The following is a 23,367-nucleotide window of genomic DNA, read 5'->3' as shown; positions in this document are numbered from 1 at the left end:
TGTGATTTTTTCGAGGCGGTGTAAAAGATGGAGTTCCAAAACTATAAATTGGGGTCCCTAGGCCGTCCCAAATCATCATCTAATATTAGAAGATGGAGAGAAGGCTTAGGTGGAGCACCGAGAATGTTCTTCTGCTTTGATTTCTTCACGGGTTCTAGTAGATCCTTTAGCTTTTCTTTTGTTTTTAAGTTAGTTATGACTAGCTAATCTCTTAGCTAGAGCTAAGAGGTGAAGCTTGTAGTTCTTCTTGATGTTTGGTTTACTTTGATTCAAGTTATTTTGATTTGAATCTTGAACAATTCACTAATATTTGGTTTGAATGAATAATTGTTTTTTGCTTACTTTAATTCATTGTCAACTACGGGCACAGTGGATGCTTATGAAAGCTAAGAATATTTTCTTATTTATTTTGTAAAGGAATGATCTGTAAAATCCATAGATTTATTGTAGACTCCGGACCTGATAGATGCGTTGAATTTCCTGTGATTAATACTTTAGTACATAACGTGGGAACCAATTCAATGAAAGTTTAAATTTATTTTGGATTGATGAATGATGATTTAACTGATCTATTATCTGACTATATAGAATAGGAGGACTTCGTTTCCAATTGTATGATCTAATTAAATCAAGTAAATTACATTAAAAAAGCTATAAGTGTATCTTTAGCGCTTTAGTGTTTTATTTCTAATAGTGTCTTACACATTTAGTTCTTAAAAACAAGAATTCAGTAATTAGTTTAGATTTTAGTTCTAATTCTAACGTATTTCAGAAACTGCATAAATTGCAAGTCCATGTGGGTATGACCTCGGTCTCATTGAATTATTACTACTTCGCAGCCCTCCACTAGCATATACACTATATAAAGCACCTTTAACTCTCTCAAATATATTACTAAAAGAAGATGAATCAGCTTCTAACAGAATGACTCTAGTAAGCGAAGAAGTTGAGGTCCAACTTCCTGGGAAATTTCTTCTAATGGATTTGAAATCTCATGGTCTTCATGATTAACAGAAAGCCTTATTGACCTTATACTCATTGAGTTATAGTGTTGGATCAAGTACAGCACACAAGTGTTAGCCTGATTACTTTGTAGTAATTTTTTAGCACAAATTAAGATTTTACAAAATAATATCTTCACCCAAATCCTATGGAAGTGCTTTGTGAGCAGTAAAATTACCATAATGCCTACTGTACACTTTTTTCCTTAGGTAAGTGATAAAGTTGATGATTGTATGGCCTACATGATATTTATATGATATCTGATATGTCTAATAAATACAATTCACGGTGATATTTAGAAAAAAAAATCAGTTAATCAGTAAACCACACCATAAAAATAATGAACACTACTTAAAGACATTAAAATACACATGCAGTTCAACCGGTGATTTGATTAAAGGTTTTTGGTTAGTATAATTATCATAGTTGGATGCATGTGTTTGATAAAGCTGGATGTTATACATATTTATTTATTTGTAAAGAAAAATATATTACTCTACTAACATCCCCCTTGAAACGCACTTCTTAATTGTGATGTGTGGAGGAATTATTTATAAAATTTGGAACTTATGAGGAATTTTCTGATACAAATCCCTACTTTCCATGCTAGGGAGAATAAGAACTTGAATGCAGGGCATGTGTGTGAAATCTACTTCGTCCACAGGATCTACCACTTGTTCTGGCATGAGGCCAAAAATCTGATAAATCAACGGCTCAGTTTGGACACACCACAGAAACAATGGGAACAAGAGGCTAACCTTGGACTCGGATTCGGTAGTGAACCCTCCATTACGGAGCTGGGTACTGGCTGGTGATGAAAAAGGCTTGGTGGGCCCACCATGATGATGTATGTATCTTATCCACACCATCCATTTATTTTTCCAGGTCATTTTATGGCATGATCCCAAAAATGAGACAAATCCAAATTTCATGTGGACCACACCGTAGAAAACAGTGGTTACTGAACGTCCACCATTAAAAACTTCTTGGGGCCATAAAAGTTTTGGATCAACCTGGTATTTGTGTTTTCCCTTCATTGAGATAATTGTGCCCTAGTCAAAGAGTTGGATGATAAATAAACATTACATTGAGCCCTAGGAAGTTTTTAACGGTGAGCGTTCAATCACCATTGTTTCCTGTGGTGTGGTCCACTCAAGAACCATATCTAATTAGTTTTTCGCTCATGCCTTAAAATGAGCTCGCAAAATAAATTGATGGTGTGGATAAGACATATACATCATAATGGCCCCACAGATCTTTTCCAGCACTGACCAGTACCCAACTACCGAAGCCGAGTCCGCTGACCATAGGCTTATGTGGTGATCTATCCTACACGTTCGTTAAGCAAAATAGGACAATTCAAAATTCAGCCAGATCCAAGACTCAGGTGGGCCACACCTTCCAAATGCACCTGCCATTGCTCGGCTCATCAAGATGGCCATACACGTGCGTTTGATATGGAACATGGGGACAGGTAAATAAGCCATGCACTTTTTTTAATGTAAGATAGGGACCCACTCAATAACCGCTCGAATGTCCTCCCTCTGCACCATTTCAAGTCGCCGCGTCCGCTACGCGTTCAACTGCCACCAGGGAGGGTGGGTGGTGCCTTCTATCTCACGGTCACGTTCGGTCAAGTACAAGATTTTACACACCGGCAGAGCATGATATCTATACACTTGCTCTTAATAACTGTATGAATAGATGGATATTCAATTATTATTTTTTTTTATAATGCCCTAATATCATATGATTCAATCACCACTGTTTTCTATAATGTGATCCACCTGATAATTTGATCTTCATTTTTGAGATAATGTCCTAATATTATATGGGAAAATAGATGGACGATATGGATATAGAATACATATATTAACATGGCCCCACAATAAGGGGCATGCCTAATTTGCTCCCCATTTGACTGAGAGCGGATGGTATTACCTGGGTAACAACATAGTGGGTGTTACTCTTATTATTGAGCCTACCTTGATACTGTGTTGTTGTTTATCCACGCTGTCAATCTCTTATTTCAGTCTATTTTAGGACTTTGTCCTAATATTTTAGAGATTTAAGTCTGGGGTGAACGGACATGGATATCCCATGAAAGCCTATAGAAGGAAGTTCCTACCTTGGAAACTTAATTAGGTAAGCTCACCGTGATGTTTGTGAAAATTATTCCATGTCCACCGTCCAACAGTAAAGTGGGCTGAAATCCCGAAGATTAAACATCACAAACATCACGGTGGGCCCCACCTAGATTTCCAGAGCAGCAACTTCCACCATTAAAAATTTCCTAAAGCCCATAGTAAGATTTATATAATGTTTATTTTCCATCCAACCTTTTGATAATGTTAACCAGACTTGGATGAAGGAAATGATCCAAAACTTTTGTGGTCCACAAAAAGTTTTTAACGATCATTCACCAATGATTCCAGTGGTGTGGTCCATGTGAGATTTGGATATGCTTAAAACTTGGAATTGCATAATGAGATGAAAAATTAAATAGACAGTGAATATTTTTTTATTTAGAAAAAATAAAAATAAAAAACATCAAGGTGGGCCCCACAAAATGAGGGCAACTCCCACTAAGGTATTACCTACGTAACACCTAACCTACTCTCATTGGACTACAAGGGACGCAGATATGGCAATGAAACCCACGTGCCCGTGGGCCCGCACCCTTTTTAAAAAGCTTTTTAGCCAATTGCCAACCTGACCATCTGACACTAGGTAAGACCTACCATACAGTGGGCCAGGGTTTCATTAATCAATATTAACTACAGAACCGGAAGCGTATCCACCCCTTGGCGGTGGTGTTTATATGTAGGGTGTTGTGAGGCCACCTGTGTATTTTATATTCACACTCTCTATCTGTCTTACTCTCATAAAATTAAAAATAAGACATCATAACCTCAAGTGATATACATAATAGGATAGTTAATTGAATGTGTAACATTATTTTTGAAAGCTACAAAAGTTTTGAACAAACAAACATTATAGTCGGATCATTATTCCCACTCTTTTCCATAGTGTGGTCCACTGAGCTAGAAAAATAGATGAACAGTATGATATAAAACACATACATCACATTGGGCCCCACAATGCCCAACGCTTCAATGCATCGATGCTAAGGCAACACCATCCAATCCTATGTTTGGGATAAAATTCTTATTATGGGAAAACATTGGATTAAGCAAAATCATTTTCAGTGGACCATGTAATTGTAATCAACCAACCAAATCCACAATTGATATCATTCACTTGTACACATATATAACTAGAAGATCACATGTAAATGATGTATATGGACGGTATGGATGAACAAATGCCTTAATGTGGGGCCCACATGTGTAGTGAATTTAAAAATTCACAAAAATTCTACATGTGACCGGATGCAATTCCATAGGACCAAATGCAATTTCATTCCACCTAATCCCAACCTTTTCCATCCTCCGATGTGCCGGATGAAATTTACATCGGAACAAATGCTATTCTATCCTTTTGTTTTTCTTGTTTTTAAAAATTATTTTTAAACACACTTACACACACCTCCACACACTCATGACGTAGTGCCTCCTAAGAGTCCACCACCAGAGCAAGAGTAAGGATCCAATGCAATTGTATCCTATCTAATCTCATCCAATATCATACGCCCCTAAGGGCTTGTTTGGTAAGTGGAATTAAAGGGTATTGAATTGTATTAGATGGGATTAACATTATTATTGTACAATGATTACATGTCGAGAAATACCATAGTATTGTAACCATCCAATTCCATATTTGGGATAAAAGTTTTGCAATGGAAAAGCGCTAGATTTAGCAAAATCTTGTTTGGCAGACCATGAAATTGTAATCAAGGATTAAATTTACAATTGATGTTATTCACTTGTGTATACATATAATGAGAACATCAAGTGTAAACGGTGTATATGGATGGATGACATAGATAAGTACATCCATTAATGTGGGCCCACATGTGTATTGAATTTCAAAATTTATAAAAATCTTGCACGGGACTGAATGCAATTTACGTGGAATTGCAAGACACCAAATGCAACTCTCTCCTACTAAATTCCATCTAATACCCTGCGCCAACGCCCCATAAGGATAGAAAAAAACACTACTCGGTTACAACAGTGGCAATAATGTAAAATTTTGCCTAAAGTCTGATGTGGACCGCCTAAGTTTGGATATGAGAGGCGTGTAGATAAAGCGTAGCTACGCACAAACCTGCTGTCTTCCTCCATCCACATTGTTCCACGTGGTAAGGCTTACATGAGTTGTATTTCACGTAGCTTTGCGGATCTCACCTGATGGACGGACTGGATTTTATACATGGCAGACGATTCTAGTACCGTACAATGTAACGTGTCATGTGGATAACGTATTGGCCAGATATTTCAACCGCGATAGGGACCATTATCACATGCGCATGCCATGTGTACGTGGACGGTTACAATCATCACTCGCGATGCCATGTGTCCATGACCGGTTGCAATCATCAATCGCATCTGCCATTTTTTGCAGTGGACGGTTGCAATTATTTATGATGACGCAACTTCAAGATTAATATCACTCGCTTTATCTCCAAGCGCTTAAAATAAACGCACCATGGGCACATGGCTGCTGTATCTGGTACGTTCCTCACACGGACCTTTTAAATGCATCTGTCCCGTACTAAACTATGGCCATTCTACTCATGAGGTGAACACCACATCCACATTGAATCCACACCGTTGGTTTTCATTTTTATAGCCGTCATGTGTTCACTAGGGCAGCTGGTAGGTTAACGGACATTCATCATGGGACCATCCGATGAACGACCCAGATCCCACACGCATGTGCCATGATCTAAACGTGGTGCCTGTTTTTTGGCGTTTGGGTGTGCAATAATATTGTTATCTACATGCTTCCGGACGACGTCGTTGTCATCTGCCAGAAAAAAGTTAGATATATCATCAGGAAGGAGATTGGGCCACTCCTGACGTGGAACGTACAAGGGTGGCACACTGATAAACTCAGTATGATTTATGCGCCCAACTTGATGTACGCGTCTAATCCATCAAGTTGCATGCGCTTGTACACGTGTACCAAGATCCAAGCTTCCAATAAGATGGGTCCCACAGATTTTGATGCACTTACCAGAAATCATAACGGTACATTCATCGGGTAGCTTCTATTTATAAACCAAATACTCGCACAAAATATTAGAAAGTTTTTACCAGCCGTTCATCTGCATATAATATCGTGGGTTCATTTAACCAATGAAATAGAAAATGTCTTTGGCAAGGGCTTCTATATGTTAGGACTCAATTGATGGACGGCTTTGATTTTGTAAATTTGTCATGCCACGTGCAGACAGTTTCTCTGCACATGCGCCAGCTTAACAAACCTTAAATTTAAAAGTCGACTAGAATCACGCTGGGGATCTGATTTTCGTGAACGTGGACCTGCCACCGCGTACGTCCTCGTGGTGACCTGGCCTCCGATTTGATTGCTCCTCGTGCTACTTATAAAATGTCGGTCCCGACAATTTTCTAATACGACATTTGATCATTATTTGATATATCAAGTGTGCATGTGATTATTTCCATAAAATTTTTAGAGTGAGCCAATTTCAACGTTCACCATTTAAAATATTTATGTAATACCAATGTAAATTTTTGCAACAATGATCACGTTGTTAAGGCCATTGATATATTGATATACCATCATTTAATTGCTTGAGCTTTTAAAGAAATTAATTATTTGACATAGTACTAGAACTTGAAGCTTTGTTTTCATATCTTGAAAATAATAAAATATGTTTTCCTAATATATTCTCTCGTAAAGGATTGTGCCCTTTTTAATATATTCCATACGGGTTTCACCATTAAGGGAATGTTAAAGTTTACTGATATGCATTAATACACCGTTATTTAACTGCTTGAGCTTTTAAAGAAAGTAGTTATTTGATACACTATATTAGGGATTATGTAAAATCTTATGTAAAATCTTACTCTTTTTTACATATAGGCATACCCTACGCTCATGCTTTTTTACACGCGCCCTCATACCTCATACCTCATACTCATGCACTCACACCACAATGAGTACTCCAACCCATGACCTTCCGTTGGAACTTTTATGAGTTTATCACTAAGGCATGCGTAATGACACAATAAAAATTTGCTTAAAACCCCTGAAGTTTATGTGTTGTGGCTTGTCTATGTTTTGGATTGGGCGAATATTTATCTATTTCTCATGACAATGTTGATTCTCAATTGATGAATGACTTTAATTCAATATATATGCAATGGTTCCCCAACCATCACTAAGAAGGGAAAATTAAATATCAGTTATTTGACACCAAATGTTTTTTTATGTTTTGAAATTTTAAGAGAATATTTTGACGTTTCGTTAATTGTTGAATGTTAGGCATTTTATATAGCTTGGTGTCATGGATTTGATCATAAGACCTCAAGTGTCAAATATCCAATTAGCTAACAAGGTGTGAGAAAATCAATACTAGATGGGGATGAATTTGCTTTTCATTATTTACATTAGGAAATTACTATACATTGAAGAACGGTTAAGTATTTATACTAATCAATTAATCTTGGGGTCAACAGTTTTCACTGTTTATGTTTACTTCTACTTTACTCTTATACATAGGGAATGCCTATTCACAGACTATACTCATATATGATGTATGCCTAAAGAAAATTATAATGAGTGGCTTTCGTTAACCTATGAAAGTAGTTACATTTCAAGTTGTAGTTTGGCCCAGATCCATAATTACATTCTTAGAGAAAACTCTTGATCTTTAAAAAGTAAAATTAGAACGTTTATTTTGGTCAGTAATACAAAATATTAATAGTCCTACTTACTTTGTCTTCGGAGAGTTTAGAATTTTAATATGGACAGGACTCACGATGGATGATCATGGCATATACAAGTGATCGTATAATGTTTAAATAAGTCTCACCTTAGTAACACCTATGACTAAAATTATTTTTTCTTCTTTGAAAGTCTAAACACCTTTCTATATCTCTACTACTTATTCATCAGTTTAGAAGTGTTATCAAGGTATTTATAAGTATGTGGATCCAATTTTTCTAACATCATGTGTGTGTGTGCGCGCGCGCGCGCGCGTGCACGCTTGATGCAAATGCCTTTTGTTGGATTTTTATGCCTATTCATATGTGTAGAAATGATATGAAGGTATTTATAAATAGGTGAATCGGTTTTGTCTAACATCTTGAGGAGAAAACCACTGCTTGTAACTTAGTGGTTTATATGCGCATGATGCAAATGCTTTTTATTCGTGTGATAACATTATTATTTGGCATATAGCAGTTGAAACTTGAGTTGATGTGGTACAAAGATGCCATCAGATGTGTAAAAATACATTTTAACTAAGTAACAAAACATACGTATCAACATCAGCATATTGTAAAAGTCATTCAATCTCGTTTATTCCTTATGATGTAGACAACCCAGCGTTTTTCTTTTTAACCTTTTTAAAGATTAACACGAGGGAAAGGAGCTGGTAGAAGCTGATAAACGTAGTCAGGCCCACAAAGCTTTGTGTTGCTCGCACATCCAGGCATGCTAGTGTATGCAGCTCCGTGTGACAGAGGCACTATGCATCTGTCTCTCATGTGACATGTGGAGCACACGTGTCGACATCATGATCATAGAAAACGACTTTGACAGCCCATATACAAGCACGAGGATAAGGCAAATCTAGCAACCTGATCGCCTCCATCACTTCCCAACTCTAATAATTGTAATTTTGCATGTGGGCTGTCTACGTGTTCTTCACTGTACCAATGCTTCAATCATCCGAATTTTTTATTACGGATACCTACCAATGCTCCAATAATATGAGTTTTTTATCACCTGTACCTACCGATGGTCCAATCATACGAATTTTTTTATCAGGCATGCCACGAGCAATTGATGGACGTGCATTGCTTGCAGAGCGGAGTTGGTGTGATCGAATGATTAGATCTGGCCCACCGTGATGTTTGCGAGAAATCCATCCTATTCATCCATTTTGCCAACTCATATTAGGACATGATCGTCAAGGTTACAACTTAGGAAAAGGTGGAGACGAAAATGTCAACGGTTTAATTTCCACTGTTTTTTGTGATGTGCTTCACATAAAATTTGGATCTGCCTATTTTAGGATTATGACCTTAAAATTATCTTTAAAAAATGGATAAACTGCGTGGATAAAATACATACATTATGGTGCGGCTCATAGAGCACCAATAAATTTTTGCTACACTGCTTCCGTAACCTTCTTAATGCTCAAGTAAGCAATCCACATCCACACTTACTGATTAGCTACTGAACCCAATAATAGCTAAGTCTAAATTTTGTCACCCTCAGTTTTTAATAATAGGTATTCAATCCTTGTTGTTTTCTATGATGGGTTTACTTGATATTTAAATTTACCTTACTTGTTGGATCATACTCTAAAATAATCTCTCCAAATGGGTGAAGGGCATAGATACAACAAATACATCATGGTTGAGCCAGCATAATTTGGTGATGCAACTTCAATAGCAAGTCTGGCTACTGCCGGGTTATGCATGCGGGAGTGGGTTAGGTGACACGTGCTAACAGTTTAGTGGGTGTTATCCTTACTGTGGGGCTCATTTTGATGATTTTTTTGTATATACACACCAGAATGGTATTCCAAACATTATGCAAATTCAAATATCAGACCGAACACCCCCACAGGAAACAGTGGCTATTGAGTGCCTCACCATTAAAAATTCCAAAGAGCCATTGTAAGATTTTCATAATGTTTATTTGAAATCCAACCTGTTGATAATGTCAATAAGATTTGGATGAAGGGAAAATACAAATATCAGCTTAATCCAAAAAATTTATGGCCCACAAAAAGTTTTTAATAGTAATTCATCATTATTTCTAGTGGTGTGGTCCACCTGAGATCTTTATCTTCTTAATGTTTAGTGTTGCATCCCAAAATGAGATGAAAAAACAGTTTGACGGCATGGATATCGAGAAAATATAGAAACTTAGGCCCCGAGTGGTGCGAATGACACCAACTAAGCTATTTCCCGAATAACAGATAATCCACTCCCACTTGGGGCTTGCATAGTGTAAGCGTGAAATCTCCGTCCGTCAGTTTTCTCCCGCTCGTGTTAGTTTGACATTCCAAAACTACGAGATTACGTGGACTTCACAGCAAGAAAAGTGAGGTTGGAAACGCACACCGTTTAAACCTTCCTCACTTTCGTTGATGTTTGGATGCCATCCAACTCGCTCCTAAGGTGATTCTCACCAGGATGAAGGAAACACAAATATCATTAGATTCAAATCTTATGTGGGCCCAAGAAGGTTTCAACGGTGGGCATTCTTCACTGTCTCCTATAATGTGGCGCACTTGAGTCTTGGATTTTCCTCTGAAATGAGTCAGCGAAACTGACGGTCGGAGTTTGATTTCATACCGAGATTACTGTGGTGTGGGGACCTAGTTGGAGATGGACCGTCTTATCAGGAGCTTTGGGGGGCCACCATGATGTATGTATTCCATTCATACCGTTCATTCTTTTGAAAAATCATTTTAAGTGATAATGACAAAAAAGAGTCAAATATATTGTTCATCTGGACCACACCACAGGAAATAGTAGGAATTAAAAGTCCACCACTAAAAACTTCTTGAGAGCCACGGAAGTTTTGGATCAACCTGATAACTATGTTTTCCCTTCATCCAGGTTTATGTGACGTTATTAACAAGTTGGATGGCAGAAAAACATCACGGTGGGTTATAGGGAAGTTTCAACAGTAGGGTTATTATCACCACTACTTCCTGTCCCGTGGTTCACTTGAGCCTTCCATCTTTCTGCTTTCCGGGATCATATCCTAAAATAATCTTTCAAAATATATAAACGGCTTGGATAAAATACATCTATATCACGGTAGCCCCACAGTCCTGGTGCGGGAGTACCAATCCGCGCCCAACGTTAGCAAGCTGCCCTCGGAATTTCTTAGAATCCGGACTCGGATTCGGTAGGGACCCGAACAGTACTGGTCGGTGCCCCGTGGTCCACCATGGTGAATGTTTTTATTTATGTCATTCATTCCTTTTTTTTAATCATTTAAGCGCATGAGCCCAAAAATAAGGTAGATCCAGATTTAATTAAGGTGATTGAACACCCACCGTTAAAAACTTCTTTAAGGCCCGATGTAATGTTCAAGATACATGGACGAAAGGAAAATATAAATATCGGAAACGGATTGGCTACTCCCCCGCCACCAGCCCCGTGGCTGATGGTCGGTGCTCTGTGGGGCCCACCACGATGTATGTGTTTAATCCATTCCGTTAATCCATTTTTAAAGATTATTTTAGGGCTTTATCCCAAAGATGCGAGGGATATAAATCTAAGGTGTTCCACACCACAGGAAAACAATAGTGACTGGATATCCACAATTAAAATCCTCCTAAGGCCCAATTTACTATTTATTTGAAATCCAATCTGTGATTAGGTCATACAGGTCCAGATGAATGGAAAAAACAAAGATCAGATTAAGCCAAAACTTTTATGGCCCCCAAAAGTTTTTTAATGGTCGAACGCTCATTCAACACTGTTTCCTGTAATGTGTTCCAATTGAAATTTGGATATAACTTATTTTTTTTCTCATACCATAAAATGATTTGAAAAGATAAATGGACGGCATGGATGAAACACATACATCATCCTGGGGCCTACAGAGCACCGACCAGGGGAGTAGCCAATCCGCTCCCAAAAATATCTGCTTGATTCAAGACTCGTGTGGTTAGCCTTCAATCACCACTATTTCTCTGTGGTATGGTCTAAATCTGCCATATTTTTCCTCACATGGCCTAAAATGAGCTGGAAAAATGAATGGACGGTGTAGATTAAAAAAACATGATTCATAGTGGGCCCGCATATCACCAACCAGCAGTTACCAGTACCGTCCTCGGTACTGTTGGGGTCACTACTGATTCCCAGTCCAGGAAACTCCTCGTAATCCACGATTCACGTGGAGTGTCGGTTTAGATAGATAGGACGCGGATTTCCTCCTGCACTGGGAACTCAGATGGAGCCCACCTTGAAGTTTGTATGGAATCCACCCTGTCCATCCGTTTTTTGAGCTCATTTTAGGCTGTGAGACCAAAATTGAGAAGGATCCACGACTCGAGTGGGCCGTACTAAAGGAAAAAGGTGGTTAGGGAAATTTCTACCGTCGAAACATTCCTGGTTCTACAGTGATTTTTACATGCCATCCATACCGTTAATAGCGTCATTCCTACTGGGATGAATTCTCACATTTTCGACCCACTTGAGAATTGGGTACGGTTCATTTTTGGCCTCATGTCCTAAAATAAACTCAAAAAGCGGATGGACGAAGAGGATTTCTCAAAATCATCACAGTGAGGCCCACCTGATTCCCAGCGCAGGAACTTCCTGCAAAAGGCTTTCGCAGGAAATCCGCGTCCAGATAGATATGGCCTATAGGAAACGGATCGGCTACTACCCCTGCCACCAGCCCGTGGCTGATGGTCGGTTCTTTGTGGGCCCCTTCAGAGTGTATGTGTTTCATCCATTCCGTTCATGCATTTTTACAGATCATTTTAGTGTTTCAACCCAAAAATTAGAGGGATATAAATCCCAGGTGGACCACACCATAGGAAAATAATAACGATTGAATATCCACCATTAAAATCCTCCTTAAGGCCCACTGTACTGTTTATTTGACATCCAATCTGTTTATTAGATCATAAAGGCCCAGACGAAGGGAAAAAACAAATATCATCTTGATCCAATACTTTTATGGCCCTTAAAAGGTTTTTAATTGTCGATGCTTATTTAACATTGTTTCCTGTAATGTGGTCCAATTGAGATTTTTATATATCTAATATTTTGTCCCATTCCATAAAATGATCTAAGAAAATAGATGGACGGCTTGGATGGAACACATACATCATGGTAGGTTCCACAGAGCATCGACCACCAGGGGAGTAGCCAATCCGGTCCGTTCCCCACGGATTGGCTACTCCCCCTGACACCAGCCATTGGCTGATGGTCAGTGCTATGTGGGGCCCATCATGATGTATGTGTGTCATCCATGTTGTCCATAAATTTTTATATATCATTTTATGATATGAAAAAAACAATGAAGTACATCTCAATCTCATTGGACCACATTACAAGAAACAGTGTTGAATGAATTTTGACCATTAAAAAAGTTTTGGGGGCCATAAAAGTTTTGGATCAAGCTGATATATATTGTTTTCCTTCACCTAGGTCTTTATGACCAAATCAACAGATTAGATGTCAAATAAACAGTACAGTGGGCCTTAGGAGGATTTTAATGGTGAATATCCATTCATTATTTTTGTCCTGTGGTGTGGCCCACATAAGATTTATATCCCTATCATTTTCTATATCAAACCTAAAATGATCTGTAAAAATAGATGAACGGAATGGATGAAACACGTACATCATGGTGGGGCCCACAGATCTCCGACCATCAGCCACGGGGCGTGTCGGGGGGGAGTAGCCAGTCCGTCTCCGGCCTATGGGGACCGGATTTCCTTCGGAGGGAAGTTCCCGCACTGGGAACCTAGGTAGGACCCACCGTGATGTTTATGAGAGATCCACCACGTTCATCTAATTTTTGAGATCATTTAAGGACTTAAGGCCAAAAATGAGCCGGGTCCAACACTCAAGTCGGCCACAAAAGTGAGGATTTAATGACCAACATTTAAAATATTTGTGGGGCCAAAAAAGTTTTGAATTAAGCTAATATTCATATTTTCAGTTTATCCAAGTAGTAATGACGTTATGAACGGTATGGATGGCATGCAAACATCACTGTTGACCCCAGGGAGATTTCAACTGTAGGAATTTCCCTACTATCTTTTCCTTTATTACGACCCACTTAAGTATTAGATCCGGCTCATTTTTAGCCTTACGTCCTAAAATGATCTCAAAAAACGGATGAACGTTCTAGATCTCTCATAGACATCACAATGGGCCCCACCTAGGTTCCCACCGCAGAAACTACCTGTGAAAGGCTTTTGCAGGCAATCCAGAGTCCAGAAGCATTCTCCACTGTATGCGTGGTAAGGATATCCACGAATCTCCACGGTCCATCAAGTGTTCCAATCTGTGGATGGAAAATCGATTAGCGAAAAAAAAAAACCGATAAGATGATCTAGTCTGTCCATTCACTGACCCTCAAATCGACGGTAGACAAAAGAAAATAATTGACAGGCATTCATCGCAATGGTGCAAACCTTAATCGGACTTTCGCCTGATGGGTACAGTTTTTTTTTTAGTCATTTATTAAATCCGACTATCTTTTCATGTAGTTACTAAAAGCCACCTCATTTTTAGTTATTTAAAGTAATATGGGCAAGGTATTTTTAGTCATTTACCAAAATCCGACTATCTTTTTGCGTAGTTACTAAAAGCTGCCTCATTTTAATTATTTAAAGTGATATTTCTGTCTTTTCTATCCGATATTGATATTAGCGACTGGTGTCAATTTCCTTTGAGAAAATTATCATTGTAGGCCCCACTTTTTACCTGGCGTCTTTCATGAAGGATACAAACCTTAACTTCTCCCCTTAGACCTTTCACGTACGCCGGAGCATCTGAGGACAAAATATAACCCTGCTCTTCACTGTCGTTGCTTTTAAAAAACCCTTTTTTCCAAGCACGAAAATCCCTTCATTGGATCGCTTCATTCTCCCATTGGATTACGTCCTCTCCATACATTAGCATTTCCTCATCTTCTAAAAATGGTCAGTCCACTGAAGAAAGCACGCACAACAGGTATATTTTAATATATTGCATGTTGGATAAAGCTTGCATCTGGGCTTTTCATTCATCTATGTATACATCATCCGATGAACATGATAGATTACAAATAAAACATCATTATGGGCTCAAACCCTTAATATAGATGGAAAAACGGATGAATGTTGTGGATAGTCCACATACATTTAAGGTGGGCCCAAATCTATTAACTCAGCACGATAAAAGCATACTGATCAAAATGATTTCAAATTTCAAGAGTTCTTAGTCTATTTGACCTACTTCTCGAAAATATGCTCGAGTTGTCGCCGACATTCCCGATACATGATTGGTTGAATTCCCCAACTCATACATGAATTTGATGTTTGGCTAGTTCAATTGCTTTTTAAGTTCATTAAAATTTTAAAATTCATGTTAGTCTAGTTCAATTGCATTTTAATTATGTGTTAGGCTAGTTCAAATACATTTTAGGGCCTGTTTGGATGCCTGTAAGTTCTTTTAAGTTGTAAGTGACTTACCTGTAAGTCACTTACAAGTGAAAGTTACTTACAGGTAACTTGTTTGGATGTAAGTTGTAAGTTACTTACAGGTAAGTTTTTCTGTTTGGATAGCCTGTAAGTTACTTACAAGTAGAAAGTTGTATATTCACATCGAGCAGAGCTTAGATTGGGAAATCATTCTAAAATGTTATAATCATATAAAAAAAAACATAGGATCAAATATGTTATTTTGTTAAGCCCATCAAGATGAATATTTGAGATAATTATTAAGTTAAACCAATCATCAAGTGGGCTATAAAAGTGGGTCCACGAATTCAAAATATCTATAATATGGAGTAATAACTCAATTTAAGCATTGAGAATAAATTTTAAAATATTAATAGAAAATCTAATAATTAAATTACATTACCAATGTCTTCTTTAACTATAGAAATTACATTTAAAATTTTTTAATAGGGAATCATTCTCTCCAACCATTCATTCCTTTGAATAGGACTTACATGATCTAGGAACGTAGAAGCAAAATGCGGTCTTTCCGCAAGGAATGTATAGGCCCTATACATCATGTCAGAATCAATGGTTGTTATATTCTCCAACTCATCCCATAGTCTTCCTACTGTTTTAGTTTTGAATGAAACATATTCATCCATTGTTTCCTGCATGCGTTCAAACTTTTCAATAACAGTTGATGCAATAGAGGCATTCTTCTTTTTCTTCTTTAGTGGCCTTGGAGCAGAGTTTCTCACATCCCTTTGACCGTTTCCTTCGCCATATTGATATTGACCTTGTGTTCCGTCGGAATATACATCATCGAGTGGTGCAAATGGTGTATATGATCCAGAGAAGTATGAGGACAATGGGATGTCATCCATGTAATGAGATGAATGGAGGACTTCTTCCTCAAGATCGGATGTAGTTTGTGTTGCGTTCCCGGTAGCAGAATCGTCCCCACATATAATATCAAACTGAGCTAGCAGTGGGAATGGCTTGTTTCTAATGTAAATAGCTTCAGGTTTTGCCTATAAAATAAATAGAATTTAGTTAGTTTTCACTGTATATGAATGACTTCAAGTTTTGAATGAACTTCACCTTGATGAATTCATCCCAAACGTCTGGTTCAGCGGTAACACATTTTCTTTCTTCATCCCAACCGAAGCCACTTTTGCTAAGTGCAACTTTGCCAAGTTATATTTCTTTTTAAGTGTTCGTAACCTATTCCTGCACTTTTCTCCATCCACTTGCACAGAAAATGTCTCCATCACAATTTTTGTTACTTTATTCATACTAGCTTCTCGAAAAGCGTTGTCAGATTTTTTTTCCCAGCGATACTTCCTCAACTAAGGCGTTTGCCATACATTTATCCATGTATGATGTCCAATTAATTTGTGCCTTTCGGCCACTGCTACTTGCCTTTGCATTTCGTGACATACCTTAAAACATTGTACATTTAAACATTACAAACATATAAAGCCACATAAGATATAGAAATATAATATAAATTGTAATAATCTTTCTATCAGCATCCACATTCTATATATATATATATATATATATATAACTAATTGATGTTTTGTTCTAACTTATATGATTCTCACATAGCCGACGCAAGTCCAAGTCGAAATTCCCTCTATCTTTGATTTTCCCTCCTAGCAGTCGCAGATTCATTTCGGAAGTCGCATTCATTCTCCTCTTCACTACTCTCATTACCTTCATCTTCATGCATCTCACTTTCATCTTCACCATCACCAATATCATTGTTATTTTCAAAATCAAGCTCTTGATCACGTTTTTCATTGATAATATGATTATGTAGGATACAACATGCAGTGACTATATTGACTTGTGTATTTAAAGGATAGCCTGAAGTAATCTTCAATATGGGAAATCGTGCCTTCAATACTCCAAAAGCGCGTTCTATAGTATTCCGCAATGAGGAATGACGAAAATTAAACAACTCTTCTTTTGTCTTAGGGTGACAACCTTGCCTAAATTCTTTTAGATGATACCGAACACCACGGAATGGTGCTAAAAAGCCCGGCGCATTTGCAAAACCAGCATCTACTAAGTAATATTTGCCTAAAAAAACACACTTTAAAAGTCATGTAAATGTAATCTGCTTATTAATAAATAAATATATATTTATATGTCTACTTAGATCAATACATGCTAGGACAATCAATTTGTGTTGTCGGTTAAGAGCATCTGCTAGTATTCGTGAATCTGATGTCGATCCCTCCCACCCCGCTAGTGCATATTGAAATGTTAAATCAAAAGAGCAGCTTGCTAACACATTTTGGGAAATAAATCTCTTTCGATTATGCCACTTGACTTGCTCTTTTATACTGATCATCGCTGGAATATGTGAGCAGTCTATGGCTCCAACACAATCCTTAAAGTACAGGAAAAACCTCGTACTATTCATTATTTCGGGTGGTACACCATTTCTAGGTGGTTTTATAATATCGCATTATAAAAGTACAACTGTATTAAACATTCTGTTAAAGTGACGACTAATTGTTTCCCCAGAATGGTTAAAATGATGTTGCATGACACGGTTCTTAATATTATAGCTAATTATATGAAGAAAAATTACTAACTCTTCTTCCAGTGATACACCAAATGTGCCTCCCAGGTTACTCTTTTCTTGTATCATATCACGAAGGCTAAAGAAAGCGTCTTTGTGCATACGAATGTAGTTAAAGCATGTTGGCCCTGGTCCATTATTAATCGCATTCGCAGCCTGTGCGCCTATCCAATTTCGTTGATGTTCTTGTGATTCTTCTAACATATTATTTTTATCCAGTCAAATAGTCATTAATGCACAAGCCGTAGTCATTGTAGACATCATATGAAAATCCATCTCAGAATCCGAATCCATTTCACAAATAAATCTAAAAATCAAAGAATAAATATATAGTAAGATAAGTTCAAGATTGAAACAAATGATTGGCAAGGTCACAAACAACCATACAAAGAGACCACAGTTGGGTTCAGGTTGGTTCCATGTCGTGGACCCTGTTAAGTTTTTTTAGTCCCGAAGTTTTTTCTTGTAATTTCAAGAAATGGGTTTTTTTTTTTTTTTTGTATAAAGCAATTATCTTTTCCATCTAGCTCTATTCAAACATGTTTGAGTAGTTTTTTAAACTCCATTGCTCTTTTTTTATTGTTGAGAACTCTTTACTTTCGGTAGTGTACTTTTTCTATCTGCAATAATCTGTTGAAGAGTTGTGTTTTTTTTTTTTTTTTTTTCATTTTTGGCTATGATGGGAATTTTAGTTGATTGTTCCACCCATCCTCAGTAATTCTAGTCATTCAGTTTATCCTTTTCCAATGTTGAAAGTAGTTTTTATTGTTAACCAGTGTACTTTTTTCTATCCAAAATCAGTTTATGAATCTTGGTTTTGTTTTGTTTTGTTTTGTTTTTTGTTTTCTATTGATATGTCCAGTTTTTTTTCTCTCAGTTTTGTCTAACAAACTCGGCATTTCAGATTGGTTCGACTTCAGTCACAGACTCACAGATGATATGATCTGATAAAGTAATTTAGTTTCTAACTTTCTATTTTTCATGATTTCCTTGTCAGGTGAATGTAGTGTTATTGTTCTATAGTATATGTTTTTCTATTAAAAAATTGCTATACACAAGCTGTTTTTATATTATGAATTATGAAGTTGGACTTGAAGGGAATGCAATTAAATTATCTTCAAGTTGGACTTGAAAGGAATGCAACTGCATTTTGAGGCTACTTCTTCGATGTGAATGCTAGGCAACAATAACACCATTAGTATTTGTTATTTCCTCTTGACTAAAGAGAATGGTCATGGTTCAATTCACTTGTGCATCCAAAAGCAACCTTTTTTTTTTTTTTTTGTGAAATGTTGCTCTTGATGCTCAAGCTCACTTACCCTTTCCTGATATTTATCTTTTCACTTTTTTTTCCAGCTCTATACTGCAAGAAAATCTGGATTCACATGTTAAAAGATGCCCACTGCTGAAACAAGTACAAGCCTTGCAAATGCAACTGTTCTACCAGAAGGGCGTCAATGGTAGCAAAGATGAGGATTGTTCTACATCATATGCTGGTACAGAGACAAGTAATTCCAAAGAAGTCAAAGATCCCATATCTTCAAAGTCCTCCCAAGCAAAGATTTCAAGCATCAAACCATGTTCAGAATCTTTGGACATCAGTTCAGACATGAAGATGGGCGCAATATATACAATGAGTATACCAGAATTTTAAAGGGTATGACCTTGCTGGATGGTCAGTTCAGCCATGAAAAGGGGAGCATTTTAAAGGGTATGACCTTGCTGGATGGTCCAGACTGGACGGTTACATGACAACTTCCAGACATGCTTCTTGATTTCATGAACACCACATATTAAGTAGAGAATGCAATAGGCAGCCTCACATTAAGAAACTAATGCTAATACGTAATGGAAACAAGAAACTATATGTTTGATTGTGCTGAATTCATACAATTTCTAATCATAGAAAAAGTTAAAAGTTTGCATTTCAAGCAAGGTTCCCAAATAGCATATATAAATATGATAAAGGTCAATTAGCACATGATTTATCCAATCGGCTATGAAATGGTTTCAAGACCCTGAAGATTTACAGGGCAAAAGAAAATCTTGTAGACAGGAGAACTCATACCAGGAGCCGAAGAAAAAAAATCTAGTAAAGAAATCCAACATGATCAGAACTAATGTAGTAAATCTAGAAAAGAAGAAAACATGCCTGAACAGAAACTAATGAAGAACACTGAGATGACAAGTGAACCAATGAAAAACTAAGAGAGAGAATGAGAAAGCAGCAAAAATAAACTAATGAAAAACCAAGAAAACAAGAGAAGGCAAGTAAAAAATAATGCAAAAAGAAAAGGAAGAAACCAAGAGATACAGTGAGTAGAAACAAGTGGCAAAACCAATAAAATAGAGAACTGCAATAGAAACCAATGCAAACATGAAAGAAAAACACCAAGCAAACAGAAACAAATTATGAAATTCCCAGTATGTAACACTCGGCGATGAAACCAAATTAGCACTAGTTTCATGAGATGTAAGCAAAAATATTCAAGATGCACCATTGATGTTTAGGACCACTTTCATTGCAACCTCAAATTAGGACTGGTTTATCCAATCCGTCCATCTATTTCTTCGTCTAAAATTAAGCATTAAAATGGATGGACAGTGTGGATCAAATACATATATCATGGTGGATTTACAAAGTTTACGCATTACTCAGCACATGATTCCTTCCCGCATAATACTCAGCCGTGCACCATTTGGCAAGAGTTCTTTTGAGAACTTTTTGAGAACTCATAATATGTGATTTGAGTCCAAAATCCGAATGGTCCACATTATGCAGAACCCCATGAAACCCCCATTAGCCAACTTATACTTTGATCTAAAATATTGATGGGCCATGAAAAAAGAAAACATTTTCCTACCTTGATTTACATCTCTCTTTTCTATGGCCCACCAGAGTTTTAAATCAGGCCCAAATTGGTCCCTAAACGTTTTCATGGGATTCTGCATCACATGGTCTGTTCGAATTAGAGGCCCATAACAGGTGTGAAAAAATGCGCACGTGCGCAGGTGTGCCAGCGTGCCTTATATATTAATGTCAAACCACTCCCGTTTTCAAAGAAGAAAAAAATGATGGATGAAACCCTACCGTTTCGAGAGGAGAAAAGATGGAAGGCACTATGCAGCGAGAGATTGCAGAGACGGATAGAGATTACAGAGACAGAGAGAGATTGCAGAGGGGGAGGGGGAGAGAGATTGCAGAGAGGGAGAGAGATAGAGAGCTTGGGATGGAGAGACGAAACCTGCAATCCCCTTTTTATAGAAGCTTATTAATGGTGGTTGTTGGTGTGGTAAACGGCAGTTGTTGGTGCGGTAATAATGAAGCTTTGCTGCGGTAATAGTGTTGTAGGATGTGGATTGGCTGAACTACTGCAAGGCTTGCTGGAGTTCCTTCAATGGCTGCTGCTTCCTCTTCATTGGCTGGAGCTTCATGGCTATAATGGTGGTTGGTGGGTTGGTGCATTTCTCCATATTTCCCTCTTTTTAAAAATATGACCGTTGAGCCTGTAAGTGACTTACAGGGAAGTGTCTTCCCACCCCCCTCGCCCTGTAGTTTTTTAGTAGATTTGCCTGTAAGTGACTTACAGGTTGTAAGTTACTTACAAGCAATTTTTCTCCCCCAAACACCACCTGTAAGTGACTTCCCTGTAAGTGACTTCCCACTTACCCAACTTACAGGCATCTAAACAGGCCCTTAAGTCTATTGAAATTCATGTTACCCTCGCTGAATTTTCAGTTTGCCCCACTCAATTTCCAGTTTGCTCCGCTGAATTTCATGTTTACCTCGCTCAATTTCTAGTTTGCCCCACTCAATTTCCAGTTTGCCCCACTCAATTTCCAGTTTGCCTTGCTCAATTTCATGTTTGTCACACTCAATTTTCAATTCCTAGTTTACCCCGCTGAATTTTATGTTTACCCTGCTCAATTTCATGTTTGCCTTGCTCATTTTTCCAGTTTGCCTTGCTCAATTTCTATATTGCCATACTCAATTTATATAGGTCGCCTCGCTTATTTTCTAGCATACCTTGCTGAATTTGATAGTTTGCCTCACTTATTTTGATAGTTTGTCTCGCTCAATTTTTGGTATTTCCTCGCTCAATTTCTATCTCGATTTCATATGAAGCTTGTTCAAATTCATGAAATGCTATAATGTTTTCAATTATATCTGATTTTGTACACTATGATTATCTTGTGAATTTTATATTTGATATGTTTTTCAATTCATCTTTACAGGTGATGAATATTCTGTTGTAATCCTATAACGTCTCAAATTTTTCCCAACTTGGCGATGGACGTCCTTATGCAATGGGTCAATCGTAACACCTTATTAACTTCTCAGAACTTAATCCCAAAGTCTCAAATCCCCTTTTAACTCATTTCCTTCAAAAATCTCACCTTTCACCACCTTGTTCTTCAAATTTTTCTAAATACTTTCATATTAGACACTAATCCTAAAGTTTATATGATGAAGGATAATACTTAAACTAAAATTTACTACAACTAATAAATATGTAAATAAATGAGTTTTTGACCATTAACCTTATGGAATCTTACGAAATAAATAGGTTATTTAAATAAATTAGCTTCTCCTATCCCAAAATCATATATTGCACGTCGAATAACTCATTCCAGTTTATAAGATACGCTTGTTTCAAAAGTCGCGTGGCAAAACAATCACCAGACAGCACAGCGGGGCGCAGCGCCACCGCCCGGCCGGCGGCGCGCCAATGCATCGAATTTCGGTGGACCCTCGCTGCAATTTTCTACACTTTTTGACCGACTTCAAAAAGTCATATCTCCCTCAATATAACTTCGATTTATGTGATTCAAAAGCCAGATTGAAGCTTGATAAGTCTAGTTTCATATAAAAATAACTAAAAATTAAAATAAAAATTTTAATATAGTTGAATCTAGGTTGATGTGATAACTGTCTAAAAATTATTAGTTCTGATAGCTGCTACTTCTAGAATTTTTAGAATTTTTCTAGAATACGAAATGTAATGAAATTTAGTGGATATAAAGTAGACTTGATAATGAACTACTAAAAAAATAATTAAAATAATATACTAACTAAAAGTGCCAAAAAGGGACATAGAACTACCCTAGGACCGTATTCTCTCGTAATTAGGGCGGAATTTAGTTAAGTACTAAACTAAGTAAGTGGTGGATTTAACTCGAACCATCATTTCCATAAATAGTAAGACCCAAAATCATTAATACCATTGAATCAATGTCCCTTACAAACCTAGGAGAAATCCCAAAACCTAATTACTCTCGGGAGCACATTGAAACTCCGTATCGGACCAGGACCGCGTCGAAAGTCCGATTACTGCGAAACTATAAGGTTATGACCGCCTTATTGGGCTTGACAACTATCATGAGAATTGAGCCCAAATAGTATCAAGAAACGCATAAATTGAGCCTTGAGCGAAGTGTGTGAGAAATGTGAATATCTTTAGAAAGTGAACCA

General features: G+C 37.4%; 1 protein-coding gene across 1 annotated transcript; it reads right to left on the bottom strand.

Moving 5' to 3' along the window:
* Positions 1–16,937: 16,937 nt before the first annotated feature.
* On the bottom strand, positions 16,938–22,630 carry LOC131250671 (uncharacterized). Its single transcript, XM_058250953.1, has 2 exons — positions 22,576–22,630; positions 16,938–17,386 (listed from the first exon to the last, which is right to left on the bottom strand). Exons 1-2 carry the CDS (start codon positions 22,628–22,630, stop codon positions 16,938–16,940), a joined length of 504 nt encoding a protein of 167 aa, XP_058106936.1.
* Between the last annotated feature and the right edge of the window lie 737 nt (positions 22,631–23,367).

The sequence above is a fragment of the Magnolia sinica genome, chromosome 7 (assembly GCF_029962835.1).
Source record: "Magnolia sinica isolate HGM2019 chromosome 7, MsV1, whole genome shotgun sequence".
Classification (NCBI taxonomy): Eukaryota; Viridiplantae; Streptophyta; class Magnoliopsida; order Magnoliales; family Magnoliaceae; genus Magnolia; species Magnolia sinica.
This window is presented reverse-complemented; position numbering and strand designations above follow the sequence as displayed.

What these genes read in the sequence shown, in the direction of transcription:
- LOC131250671 (XM_058250953.1), bottom strand. Translation starts at nt 22,630, where the DNA reads ATGCATTGGCGCGCCGCCGGCCGGGCGGTGGCGCTGCGCCCCGCTGTG. An exon ending in GCGCCCCGCTGTGCTGTCTG is followed by an intron (nt 17,387 to 22,575) that starts GTGATTGTTTTG and finishes GTGTTTTTTTAG; the next exon opens with GCAAATATTACTTAGTAGAT.